At 38.7% G+C, this 12,761-nt stretch overlaps 1 protein-coding gene across 7 annotated transcripts in view; it reads right to left on the bottom strand.

Moving 5' to 3' along the window:
* Positions 1-420: 420 nt before the first annotated feature.
* The window catches only part of dlgap1a (discs, large (Drosophila) homolog-associated protein 1a), a 70,529-nt gene continuing 58,188 nt past the window's right edge, over positions 421-12,761 (bottom strand). For 4 of the 7 annotated variants that reach the window (XM_077556929.1, XM_077556926.1, XM_077556925.1 and 1 more), the window contains exons 11-15: positions 11,583-11,864; positions 11,194-11,326; positions 9,948-10,045; positions 9,436-9,588; positions 421-3,527 (exon numbers count right to left, since the gene is read on the bottom strand). In XM_077556929.1, coding sequence (XP_077413055.1) covers positions 3,303-3,527; positions 9,436-9,588; positions 9,948-10,045; positions 11,194-11,326; positions 11,583-11,864 — 891 coding nt within the window. In that variant the 3' untranslated portion in view covers positions 421-3,302. Of the gene's footprint in view, positions 3,528-4,066; positions 5,620-9,435; positions 9,589-9,947; positions 10,046-10,085; positions 11,069-11,193; positions 11,327-11,582; positions 11,865-12,761 lie in introns of those variants that run through there. The other 3 variants (XM_077556923.1, XM_077556927.1, XM_077556928.1) reach the window with 3 other exon arrangements.

The raw sequence follows: 12,761 nt of genomic DNA on the forward strand, positions 1-12,761 counted from the left end.
ATCAACATGTTAATTTCAGACAAGAAATTCACATTTCAGCTTTTATATCTGGATCTTACACGCTGTTAAGATGATAGAAACCTTTATTTGAATCTGCTCATTTTTCGGGTGAGCAAAAATATTGGAACGTGATAGATGGACGTGTTTTATTGGCCAATTCTCTGTATATCCTATTACATTCTATTCAAGCAACAAATAGTATTGAACAATGCTCAGTTTCAGACTTGAGTTTTGCCTGTGTTTATTAGAGGTGTAACCAACATGAAAGCCAGAGAAAACTTTCTAAGGGTGAAAATGGGCAATTGTGAATTGAGATTTAAATCAGTGCCAGCAGTTCACAATAATAATAATAATAATAATATTGCATTATATTTAGAGGTGCCTTTCTTAGCACTCAAGGACACCGTACAATATGTTGCAAAAAAAAAAAAAAAAAAAAAGTAGAAGGGAAAGAAGAAGCGATCCATAACAGAAACAAAAGAAATGTAAAGAAGGCCGCAGCAAAAAAAATAAAATAAATAAAAATAAAAAGATAAAAAACTGTCGGAAATTGTACAGAAAATTTGATTAAAAAAAAAAATCTATAGGAAAACGTTTATGGCCTTATATGCCAACGATTAACCTTTACCAAAGTCACGGGGTGATTCAAGCGTCAAGAAAGGAAGGATCTGAACCAAAATATGCTGCTAAAATAAGAAAGGAGCTCATGAGAGGAAATAAATGGAAGGTTTTAGACTGGCCAAGTCCATCTCCAGACACAAACCTTATCAAGCATGCATTTTACCTGCTAACGAGGCCACTGACGGGAGTAACCCCCCCAAACAATAACAACTGAATGAGGCTGAAAGTTTGATGATTACACTTGGTCACACTTAATGCAGGCAAAACATTTTAAACTAAATATGAAGTCATTAATCTATTTGAACTCTTTCTGTTCCAATACTTTTGCTCATGTTAAAAATTCCCATCTTCTTATCTACTAGATGATGATTTATATACTCGACCTGGATATTAAAATCTGTTTTTCTCTAGTCACATATACATACTCATTTGTGATGAAAACCCCATTTTTGTTCAGTCTACAGCAAGAATAAAAGCATTGAGCTCACTTCCATGACTTCTCAAATGAATCTAAGAATGCAAGTTTGCAGGATACACACTAAAAGCTATATTGTGAATTATTGAAAACCAACACATTCATACTGTTGAATATTATCACTCCCAAGCTTGGTGTACACACACATTAATTTTTAACAGATTTTTAAAGTGTGAGACTCCACACATCAATAAAAAAATGTCTGTGTGCGCTGTAACTGGTCTACATTGATGTATAATTGGAAGCCCATCACACATCTTAATCTCTCCAACATTCCAGTCTTGTCTCTCAAACCAATAGTGTGACGTAGTACCTGGTCTGACCTGTAAGGGGCAGTATGTATTATAGTAGTATTATTTAAAAAATAGCTTGTTGGCTTATCTGCTCGCTACATTAGCAGGTAGACGTTCAAGATCATCTTTATTCTTTAGATAATCAAGCATTTGCTGTTTTGTTTGGAAGTGGGGGATTAGGGTTATCACCATTTTGTGCATTTTCACGAGATGCACAAAATATGATGCTGAAATTGGGATTTATTATTAACTCGTCTTGAGAATATGTTGTAGACTGAGATAATAGTTCATAGATTCAAGAGAATACTCTATCTAAGATGTCAACAAACACTAAGAAAAAAATGTGTCTTCTCTTTTCACTAACAGACACAATTTAGTGAGCTCTGATTATGTGCAATATGCAAGAATCACAGAGGGGATGATTGTTCACCAATCTTGATCAAACTCCACTATAAACTGAAGAGCCACAACACTGACGCAAGTCTTGCCAGGTTAAAACCCCATTTTTGGCAGTTTGAAACTTTTTATGACTGTCGTCGCAAGTTTATACTGATGTGATTACATCTTTGGTTAGCATAAAATTACAAAACAAGACTGATTGAAATTCCGCTTCGGTCTGTCTATTCAATATTAGAATTTCAAGCTTAATGATGCCTCTTACATCTCTGAGCTTTTTTCAGCTCATAATACTGCTTGAAGTGTATTTTGTCTGGAGAGGGAGAGAATTTTGCAAGAGATGTTTACAGGCTCTGGTGACAACAACAATTTGTAATAATTCCATTTGTAGATAGCTTGATAATTATCGTTTTCCAATAAAGAAAAACATAAAGGAGACTTGTAAAAAAATGGACTGTTTCATCTCGTTATTTTGTGAAATGTGTCCCTAAACAAACCCTTTGGAATTTTGGCCCACTGTGATGTAACTGCAAAAAAAAGGTAAGCAGAGCTGCATTGAGCTTTGTTGGACATTCAATTTAGAATTATTTAACATACAATTTAAGTACAGTTTTAAATAGAAAAAAATGCGTATAACATATCTCCTTTAATCCTACTGACATTGTGGAGCGTGTCACATGAGCGGTTCCCACATAAGCACAATGTTAAACAAATGTTAAGTGGTTAAGTGTTAAAAACAGGGCTGAGTGTTGAGTGTATGATTGGCGACTAGTTTGGCACATTATGAGACTCTCCAAACAAGAAAAGCAAAGGCTTATACTGTACTGAAGGTACTGTTGGGGGTTGTGCTAGCTTCAGACATACTAGCAGCAAGTCAGCGATCAATAGGCGACTTAAGCCATCCTTTCTCACACAGCAATTAGTACATTACTGTAGAACTGGATGGAAATTTTGTCCTGATCACAACATAAAGTAATGGAAAATAATTGTAGTAGAGTACAAACATGATTTCAATACAAAGAACCAACATCACCTTTACCACAGTCCTTCCCTTCAGTGGGACTAAGCTATTGTAATTATTATCGACGTTGTACATTTCATCACCAGTGTAGCATATCTGCCATGGCTTTACAGAAGAAGAAAAAATCACACTTGGGGCCTTGGAGTAGTAGCATTGTTAAGGTTTGGATATATCTTAACTCATTAACTGCCATTGACGGCTATAAACATCAAAAAATCATTTGAACTATTTCTATTAGTTTTCGATTACATTTTCCCCCCACTTTTGTTAACAAGAGTATGAAAACCTATAATTTTTTTTATTGTACATTTAGAACAGATATGACAAAAGTGGGAAAAAAATACGAAACTATGAGAAATAGTTCAAAGGAATTTTTGACGTCTACAGCCGTCATTGTCAGTGAATGAGTTAATAAACTGCTGCCTTCATACTTGACAACTGACAGTAAGATGTAAACAATGTGCAATGTTGTGTATGCTGTCGGTACTGTATGTCCTCATAGCCTGGTCTGCGCCTCAGGGATGTAGATCTCAATGCTGTCAGCGCTCTCGGTGGCAGAGTTTTGTCGCACAGATGCAGCTCTCTTGGCGGCCATCAGGCGCTTCCTGGCCTCCTGTCGCTGTTTCTCCGAACTCTCCAATGAGCGATCTCTGACCAGAGGCGGGTGGTGGAGAGGGGCCTTGGGTGGCTTTTTTGGTACTGGAGGTGGAAGCCGTCTCTCCTGGTGGGAGAGGGCGGTAGGGAGGGGAGGGAAGAACATTTCAAAGAAATACACATGCGCTACTTGTGAAGGGTGCTGAGAACATGCGAGTGCCATGGATTTGGATGTTTGTTTGTTTTTCCAACAAACTGAATCGTTGCCATTTTGGAATCATAGTTTTCTGCTCCACCTTTATTCATCTAAATAATGTCAGATAATGGTATGATTCTAAATGAGAGTGGAAACCAAGCAAAGTTTGATTAACCTTTTTTTTTGGGGGGGGGGGACAATAACGATGTTCTATGCAGTCCCACTAGTATAATTATGGTATTCTGATTTGTTTTGTGTTAGTGGAATATGAGCTAAGCAGCAAAATCCAGCCATTTGCATCCATCTCAGGGTGCGGCCATTTTGCCACTTGCTGTCGACTAAAGGTGATGTCAATGTTGCTCAGGGCTCAGGCAATGACCAATCACAGCTCACCTGTTTCCTGAATCTGAGCTGTGATTGGCCGTTGCCTGAGCCCTGAGCAAACATTGATGTCACCTTTAGTTGACAGCAAGTGGCAAAATGGCCACCCCCTGAGATGGAGGAAAAATGGCTGAATTTTGCTTCATAACTCATATTCCGCAAATGTAATATTAATCAGAAAGTCATGTTTAGAATAGTGAGGTCACATATATGCTTGCTGCTCACCGCTCCCTCAGGGGATGGGTCAAATGCGGAGAACGAATTTCGCCCCCACTTAGTTGGGTGTGACAATCAGTGGAATTTACCTTACCTTACCTTACTTCCCCTTTTTTAAAAAAAATGATAGGAAAACTTGTGTTATGCTTTTAAGTAAAAAGTATCATTATTGCTCTTAAATATTGATCTTAAACTTGTTTTTTTCCGCCGTACACAAGTCAGCCATTGTTTATCGTGGTACAGTACCACTGGTCAGAGCCGTATCTAGAGAGGGTTTGGCCAACTCGGTTTTAGCAGGGTAACAACATGGCGTCCATGTCATGTGACCAGCAGTTGACCAATCACAGTGGTGTCACGTGACATATGAACGCCATCTTGTTACCCTGCTGAAAGCGAGTTGGCCAAACTCTCTCTATATACGGCTCAGCCACTGGTGGTACATGACCTCCCTCTAGTGGTACTCAAAACAATCACAGCCAAAGTCCAGTTCACTTGTATTTTACTTCCTTGAACGATACATTTGCATGTAGAGGTGTTATTTTTTAAACGTTTACAAAGTACAATTTGAAATGATATGCGACACATTTGAATTCAAACGTTATTTAAATACAGTTTTATTGGGCTATATTTAAAGCGCAGTGGTAATATTCAAGCTGTGCATAATGTTAATGTCTTACAATTATTTAAATATGCATTTTAGGAATTGTTTTTGAATAACACGTAAATATACTATACTACTGTTTTTAATTTTAAGTGATTTTTGTTTTTTTAGGCAGGAATATAATTTTTTTTTGGGGGGGGGGCGACTGCACTGTGCATTATGACACCTGTTTATAAAAAAAGGCAGGAGCTTTATTAGGACAGTGACTATTTTCTCTGATTTAATTTACCCCATCCAAAATTCTTGTAACATGACATTGATATTGATATTCCCTTATTTACTGCAGTGTTGTTGTTTATTTCTTCATGTTGGGTCCAATTACACTGAGATTTTTAAACCTGGCTATATTTCGACCAACATGAAATCAAATATTATGGAAATGTTCAGCTAACTTTGCCCTATTATCTCGTTCACTTATTCTTTATGATAATCTATATAACAATAGAAGTAAAACCTAATACTGACATGATATAGCTTCTCAGTCAAGTTTCCGTGGTCGTAAAATACATTTATAAAAAAAAAAAAAAGAAGTCAAACCCTCCTGTTTCCATTGACCTTGACACTAACTGCCAAAGGCGCATAACAGAAAGCCACACATGGTGAGGCAGAGGTGGGTGTCAAAAGAAAGGAGGGAAAAGCAGAGAGAATTGTGGTTAAATAATGGATGGATGGACAGACATGATGGATCAAGAAGGGCCCAGAGAGGTTAAGGCCTTGTGGTGTTTCTTGTGGTGATTGATGCGTGGCTGTTTGCAAGCGCCTTCACTGTCAACACAAAGAAGCACAAGAAACAAAAAAAAGGCCATGAGAGCAAATGAGGAAGCCATTAGAGTCAAAAGTGAGCATGAGGAAAAGCCACATCAGATACTGCTGAGAAGGAGCAACACATTCAAAAAACAGAGAATGCAATGATGGCATTAAAGCTGCAACGAAAACAAAACTTTAAACGTTTTTAGTTAATGATCTTAAAATATATATCTATAGTAGCCTATAACTAACATGCACATGTAGCGTCTTAATTGTCCATAATCCGCTCCAAGTATTTTGTGAAATCTTGAACGCAAGTAGAGAAGGTTTTGGTGTATTAGCTTAGCCTAGCTTGTAGTCATGGAAATATTACCAAATGCGAAAAATGGTCTGAATCAGTCACATTTGACTTATATATTTTCATGCTTATTTGACAGAAAATCAATGTACTATTTCAGAAAGTAGCAGAAAATGCTATGGCTTGACTCATAACACATGAAATGATAACCAACAGCTTGCAGATCAGTTATCATTGTGGATGATGAGTTTGCATGGTTAGTGGAGACGATAGCATGCCTACTGTATGTTCATGTGAAGATGATGGAAGTATTCAATTAGTCATTAAATCTACTCTACTTTATTTTGTGATCAAAATTATTCAGGGTTAGTAAATTTTAATTATATGCAACACCTACTAACTTAAAACTGTTTGAAATTAACCAACGAAACAAAATTTAAATAGTTCAACACAACTAATATTCAAACTGTTCACTGTACTTACTAGATCGAACATCGAGTTGTTTGTATCATTGTTGTTCCTGCCCAAGCTTCAATGGGCCTTTTGAAAGATGCTATACAAATGTTAACTACAGTATGTGGTGCTTTGAGTTCCACGGATATTTGATCTGCGACCAGGCTTGTAACTCTAAACACTCATTTCTCCCCAAAATTTTTGCTACACAAAAGAATTGGCATTCTATCATATTGCATTTAGTACAAATATCCTGTCAAACGATTACATTTTCTAATCAGATTAATTACACTTTAGAATTTTGATTAATCACGATTAATCACTTGATTAAAATGGCAAATTTAAAGAGCACCCGTTATGTGTTAATTCTTTCTACATTTAATGTTATGAAGATGTCTTTAACTTTGACCGCACTAATCATAACATAATAGAATGTAACGTGAAGAATTAAACAGTTCAGCTTTTTGCTTCAATTCAATGGACATTGCATGTGCTGCTTTTTAGGTGAGAGTTGAGTTCATTGCCACGTCAAGTAAAAGCAAAAAATAAAAAATAAAATAAATAATAATAAAAAATATATAAAAAAATAAAATGAAAACAAAAAAAAATAAAAATATATATATATAAAAACATAACAAAATAACAAAACAAGACAAAAAAATAATATATATTTTTTTAAAACAATAATCGGACAAAAATCTACAAGCCAGGTCACCTAGATCTCAAAGCACCACTATATTATGTTAGCATTATTATCATCATCATCTGGAAACATGACAAATAGCCTAGTACCAGATTCTGGGCTAAGATCTTTAGTTCAGTCATTTCTTGGGTTTGCCTGCTACGAATGCTTTCTTGAACTCTCACTCATACCATGAATGATGTTGATGTTTGTTTCCCAATGTACAGTGATCACCCACTATTTTCAGAGGCTATGGACCAAGCCGTACTGCAAATTGTGATTAAACATGAATAACTAACAACCCTCCTTCAAAAGATTTATAATAGATTTGTTGTTATTATGGTGCTCATGGCCTGCATGGTTGCCCAAGTCAAGTTGCCCAAGCACGATGCTCTTGCACCAAGTCACATGCAATGATCAGCCATTCTCCATTCCAGCATTGGAGGCTGACGACTTGACGGTGAGTGTGGTTGTGCTTCAGCTGCCTGCCCACCCAGATTCGTCAGGTACAAGAGAGTGTGGGGGTCGAATTACTTAGTGCTTGCTTGATAATGTTACTGGTTAGTCAGCAGGCACAAACTGCTCATGAGCCAAAGCGCAGGCATAGTAGAACTGGGTACACTTACAATTATAATCCCAGGACACATGGTCAATTTCTATAGCGCTTTTCCACCTTACAAGGCCCTCAAAATGCTTTACATTTTGACTATAGACACTCCCCTACTTACGAACATTCGTGTTACGAACAACGGTACATACGAACATGTCTGCACGCATGCGCGCATGTCAAAAAATGTACGGAAAGAGATGCTGTAAGTTAGATTTTTTATTGCACACCTTTTTCCGAGTACTGTAGTGCTTCTTTCCGCCGCTAATACCGACGCTTGGCGCTGTGAGAGCTCACCCAGCATTGGAGGCTCAGCAACGTGTCGAGGAGGAGGAAGAAGAAGAAACGCCTGTCGCTCATAGATAAAGCCATCGCACTCTTCGAGCAGCAAGACCCAAATATTGAACGTTGCACAAAGGTTGCAAATCAATTGAATGATGCCATACAGTGCTACCGCATCATTTATGATGAAAAAAGAAGAAAACTGTGCAATCGTCGTTAGATCGCTTCTTTCGGCCAGTTTCTAGTAAATCCTCCAAGGAAGATACTCATCAACCCTCATCTTCTTCTCCGCGACCCTCAACTTCTTCCTACATTGAAGTTACGGAGGAGGAAGTAACTTTTGAAGCCCATTCCAGCGACGACGAAGAACCTCTCATGATATAAAATCCTCCTCTTCCTCCTCCTCCTCTCCTTAAGCATCGAGTACATCTTCCAAAAGTAAGTTAAACTTCATTTTATTTATCTTATTACGTACATGTACATACTGTGTGTGTCTCTCGCTCTCTCTCTCTAACATACGTAGTACAGTACTGTACGTATTCTCTTTAAACATAAATTATAATACAAAATATAGCACTGAAGCAACTTACGAACAAATTCACCTTACGAACGATCGCTCGGAACGTAACTCGTTCGTAAATTGGGGAGCGTCTGTATTCAGTCACCTACTGATGACGCAGCATCAGGAACCATTGGGGGTTCAATATCTTGCTCAATGATATGGTCACAATGTCCTGGAATCGAACCCACAACTTCAGGGTTGCTACTGACCCACACCTGCCACATTTCACGAATTGCCAATTGATGCCACAAGATGGTGCCAAATAACTACTTGTCTTATAGCCAAAGATTTAGGGCTTCTGTATCTTGTGGCATCTTACGGCATTTCAGAAAGGGCACATCAACAGCAAACAGGCCATTTTCTAGTAAATAACAAAGCATACTTAAATATCTGACAATAGGTGAATTTGCCTGTAGCAAATTGTGAATAGATGGGGAACGCTGTATTCATTTAATTAGCTGCTGCCATCCGATCCCTGAGACACGCGAAAGGCTACATAAGTCTTGCAGCAAAATTTGAGTCAGACACTGGAATCACTGGAATACAGCACTACACCTTGAAGGTCTTTATAGGCAAACTCCAACACATATAGAACACAAAAAGAACCAGCGCCATTATGGTAAAAACACTTGACTAAGCCTCAAAAAGCTTGATGAGTCAGCACTGTGGAGTGAAAAACAACTGAACCAGCGTTTTGCCTATAGTATAAGACTACAGCAAAGCATGTATGGAGAAAAAAAATCAACCTGCCTACAGTGAAAGATCAACAGCTCGTCATATTAATTGTGTTGAACTATACTTTTAGTCATCTTTGTAAAGGTAGCATTTTGCTGAATCTTGTGATAGATGTCATTATTTTTAATTGTGTAAATGCTCATAATCTTGTGGCTGGTCGCTATTATTTCCATAGACATGACACTATCTTGCCTGCCATGGGTGTGTTTGTGTACCTTTCTCTCAGGTGGGTCTAGGGGTCTCCAGTTGTTGGCTCGGAGTTGGTGAAGCTCATCAAACTTGAGGCTAATGTTCTCAATGGACAACTGAAGCATGTCCCAGAAACCAGCCAGATCAGAGGCTACAGGTCGAGGGTGGGCATGGGGGTTCTAGGAAAGGTGGAGACGGAGGTCAAAGAGGAAAGTCTAAAGAGAGGAAGACCGTAATGGGGATAAGCGCAGTCGAAGAAATGGATGGATGGACAAAAGATTCACACATTGGCACTTGTCAATTTTCTCTATTTCCTCTCACTGTCTTTGACGTTTTATGTATTCTTTTCCTGACAGCACTATATGCTGAAGAAAAATCCTGCTATTCATTGTCAATTTATCAAACGAGTGTGTGTGTTTCTTTTTTTGGCTTTCTTTTTGATTTATCACATAATCTGGCACTCTAGTAGCAATTGGAATTTGTACACCAAGAGTAGTGAGTAATTGTGTTTGAAAAATGAATAAAGATGATCACTCACCAAGTTCTCCTCACACAGTTCCCTGAACTGCTGAAACTTTTGGGACATCAACAGCTGAGCACTTCCTACGGCACCCCTCATCTTGCCCAGAACTCCAACCACAGAAACAGAAAAGTATATACCATGAAACACAAAACCAATAGGAAAATACTGTAATACAGCACAAACTATTGGATTTAACCCAAATGAGTTTGAAGTAATCAATACATTTTTAGCCTGCAAAAAGTAATCACACTCCCAAATGAGCCGCAGAGTTGTTTATAAAGCGCCATTGCAGCATGAGGTTGCTTAAGGACAAAACAAACTAGAACTTGCAATTCCCTTTAGAAATTGCACATCGATGCTGATAAATGTTATCTACTTAAATGTCACAGAATGGATGAATTAAGGACAATCACACAGCAGATCTCCAGATGTACCAAAAGGCTGGAAAATAGTATGACTTATATGTGCAGTCGTACCTGATTTAAAAACAACACTGACAAAAACAATTCAGGGTCGAAAGACACCAAACAACTCCCAGTGGACCCTTGCTATGCTATATAACTGTTCCAACGACTCTAATAAGTGAAGCCCTCACCCCTAAGTACCCTCACAAAATTGCTTGCTACGCCTCCATAACCACAGAATTTAACGTTGAGAGGTAACTTAAATCTTCAAAATCTGAATAATCGAAGTCTCGTAAAATAGTGTAGTTGAAGGAAAAGTACACTGAGGAACAAAAACAAAACATTGTGAAGACTTGAAAACATTGATTGAGGGGACAGAAAGGAAGAGGGTGTAGCCAGGTCGTCAGACTGACGGTGAGCAAAGGCATATAAGATGGCGCCGTTTGCTTCTCACCGGGCTTCTGCTAGAGAATCATTCGGTAAAGTGGCAGGTATCGTCAAGTAAGAGTGTAAAAGAGTGTGGAGAGAGCTGATTGGCTGACACAAAAGGAGCAGAAACAGATGAAATCAAGTAGACAGACAGACATGATGAGCACATAGGGAATTCACCAACAGCAGATAACAGAAAACACCAGTTATCGTAAAACCAAGACCCGATTATTAAAAACAACAACAAAAAATACGATTATTTTCTCATTTCAAATCAAATCCAAACCCATCTGGTAGCAATTTCTGCAAGTATGCATGCATGGCAAAAAAAACAAAAGAGGGACAAAAACTTCATTTATGTGTGTGCCTAATAATCTGCTTCATCAGAACTGCAGGCTCGGAAGACACAGTCCCTATCAAAGACATACCATCCTCAGGAAGGTCATTCCGTTGTTGGTCCATCTCCATCTGTCGACACCAGCCCTCCATGCGGTCAGTCTCAGCCTGCAGCAGCTTTAGGAACCATCGGCCGTCTCGCTGACACACTGTCCTCTGCACCGCCTGCCAGACATACAGCACATTTCCAGTGCCGCGAGGAAATCTTTACCGTATATTAAACCCCTACCTCAATTTTATGCATCAAAAGTGGTATTGAAACTATCGGTATCAGGTGACTATTCAAGAGTTTACTGGTATAAAAAAAAGTGGTATCGAGCATTCCTAATTTTTTTTTTCTTCACAATCTTGATCTTCTAAAACCTTGAGGCATTTTAAAATCAAGGTATGGATATCAATATACACATTATTTGGCACTTACATCTAAGATAGCTGAGCTGTTGTAGCTGATATCTGGTGGCTCATCACTGACACTATCTATCCAAGGGTCTGGAGGGGGAAGAATGGATGGATCAAAGCCCACATCCTCATACTCATCAGAGGCACAGGCGTGGTAGTGGTTCCCTGAGCCCTGGATGCTGACGGTTGAGGAGGCAGCATCGCGGGAGTATTGACGAGAAAAGACGCCAGATGACAGGACTTCCAAGTCCGTGTCAGAAGAGTCGAGAGGAGTGTCAAGCAGGCCCGGCAAGTCCAGATCTGCCTAGTTGAGGCAAGCAAATCACAATTTCACTCATTGTATGTGGCGGAAGGGTAGGATGTGTTCATACTATTCAAGAATATCCAAGATATTATGCGGCTATTAGAATGGATGAAAATCAAGTCATGTCAAAATAGTAGTAGTAGTAGTAGTAGTAGTAGTACACTCTAAAAACAGTTGGGTCAAAAATAACCTAACTATGGGTCAAAAATGGACCGATCCGCTACTTGGGTCTATTTGACCCAACTTTGAGTCAAGAAATGGGTCTCTTAATGTAAAACAACTCATAAATATTGGTCAGATACTTTACTTGGGTCAAAAAATTGGGTGATTTTGTATAAAAAAAACTCAGAAAGTTCAATCAAATTGACCCATAAAGTGGATCGCTCCATTTTTTATCCATAATTGGGTTACTTTTGACCCAACTAGTGTAGTAGTAGGAGTAGTAGTAGTAGTAGTAGTAGTAGTGGCAGTATTAGCAGTAGTGGTAGTAGTCCCACTGTCTTCCTGCTTGAGAATGCACAAAAATTGGCATTGTGTAGAAAAGAAAAGCGCTACATAAATCCAATTTTCTTTTTTTCTTTTTTTATAACTCATGGCACACCAAACATGTCACATACTGTGTGTGTGTGTGTGTGTGTGTATGCATATATATATATACAGTGGTACCTCGGCTCACGAACGCTTCAGCTCACGAACTTTTCGCCTCACGAACATTAAATTCGCGAGCATTTTGTCTCGGCTGACGAACTAGTTTTCGGCGGACGAACCAAATCTCGCGACACGAGAAATCACGAGAAGCTGACGCACGCTCACGGCGTCCCAGTTCGTCGCCCCCTTTGTTTGAGTGCGGACGTGGTTTGTGTTCGGTAGACATTTTGGATCATTTTGGAGTACTTT

This window comes from Vanacampus margaritifer, chromosome 2, assembly GCF_051991255.1.
Source record: "Vanacampus margaritifer isolate UIUO_Vmar chromosome 2, RoL_Vmar_1.0, whole genome shotgun sequence".
Lineage (NCBI taxonomy): Eukaryota > Metazoa > Chordata > Actinopteri > Syngnathiformes > Syngnathidae > Vanacampus > Vanacampus margaritifer.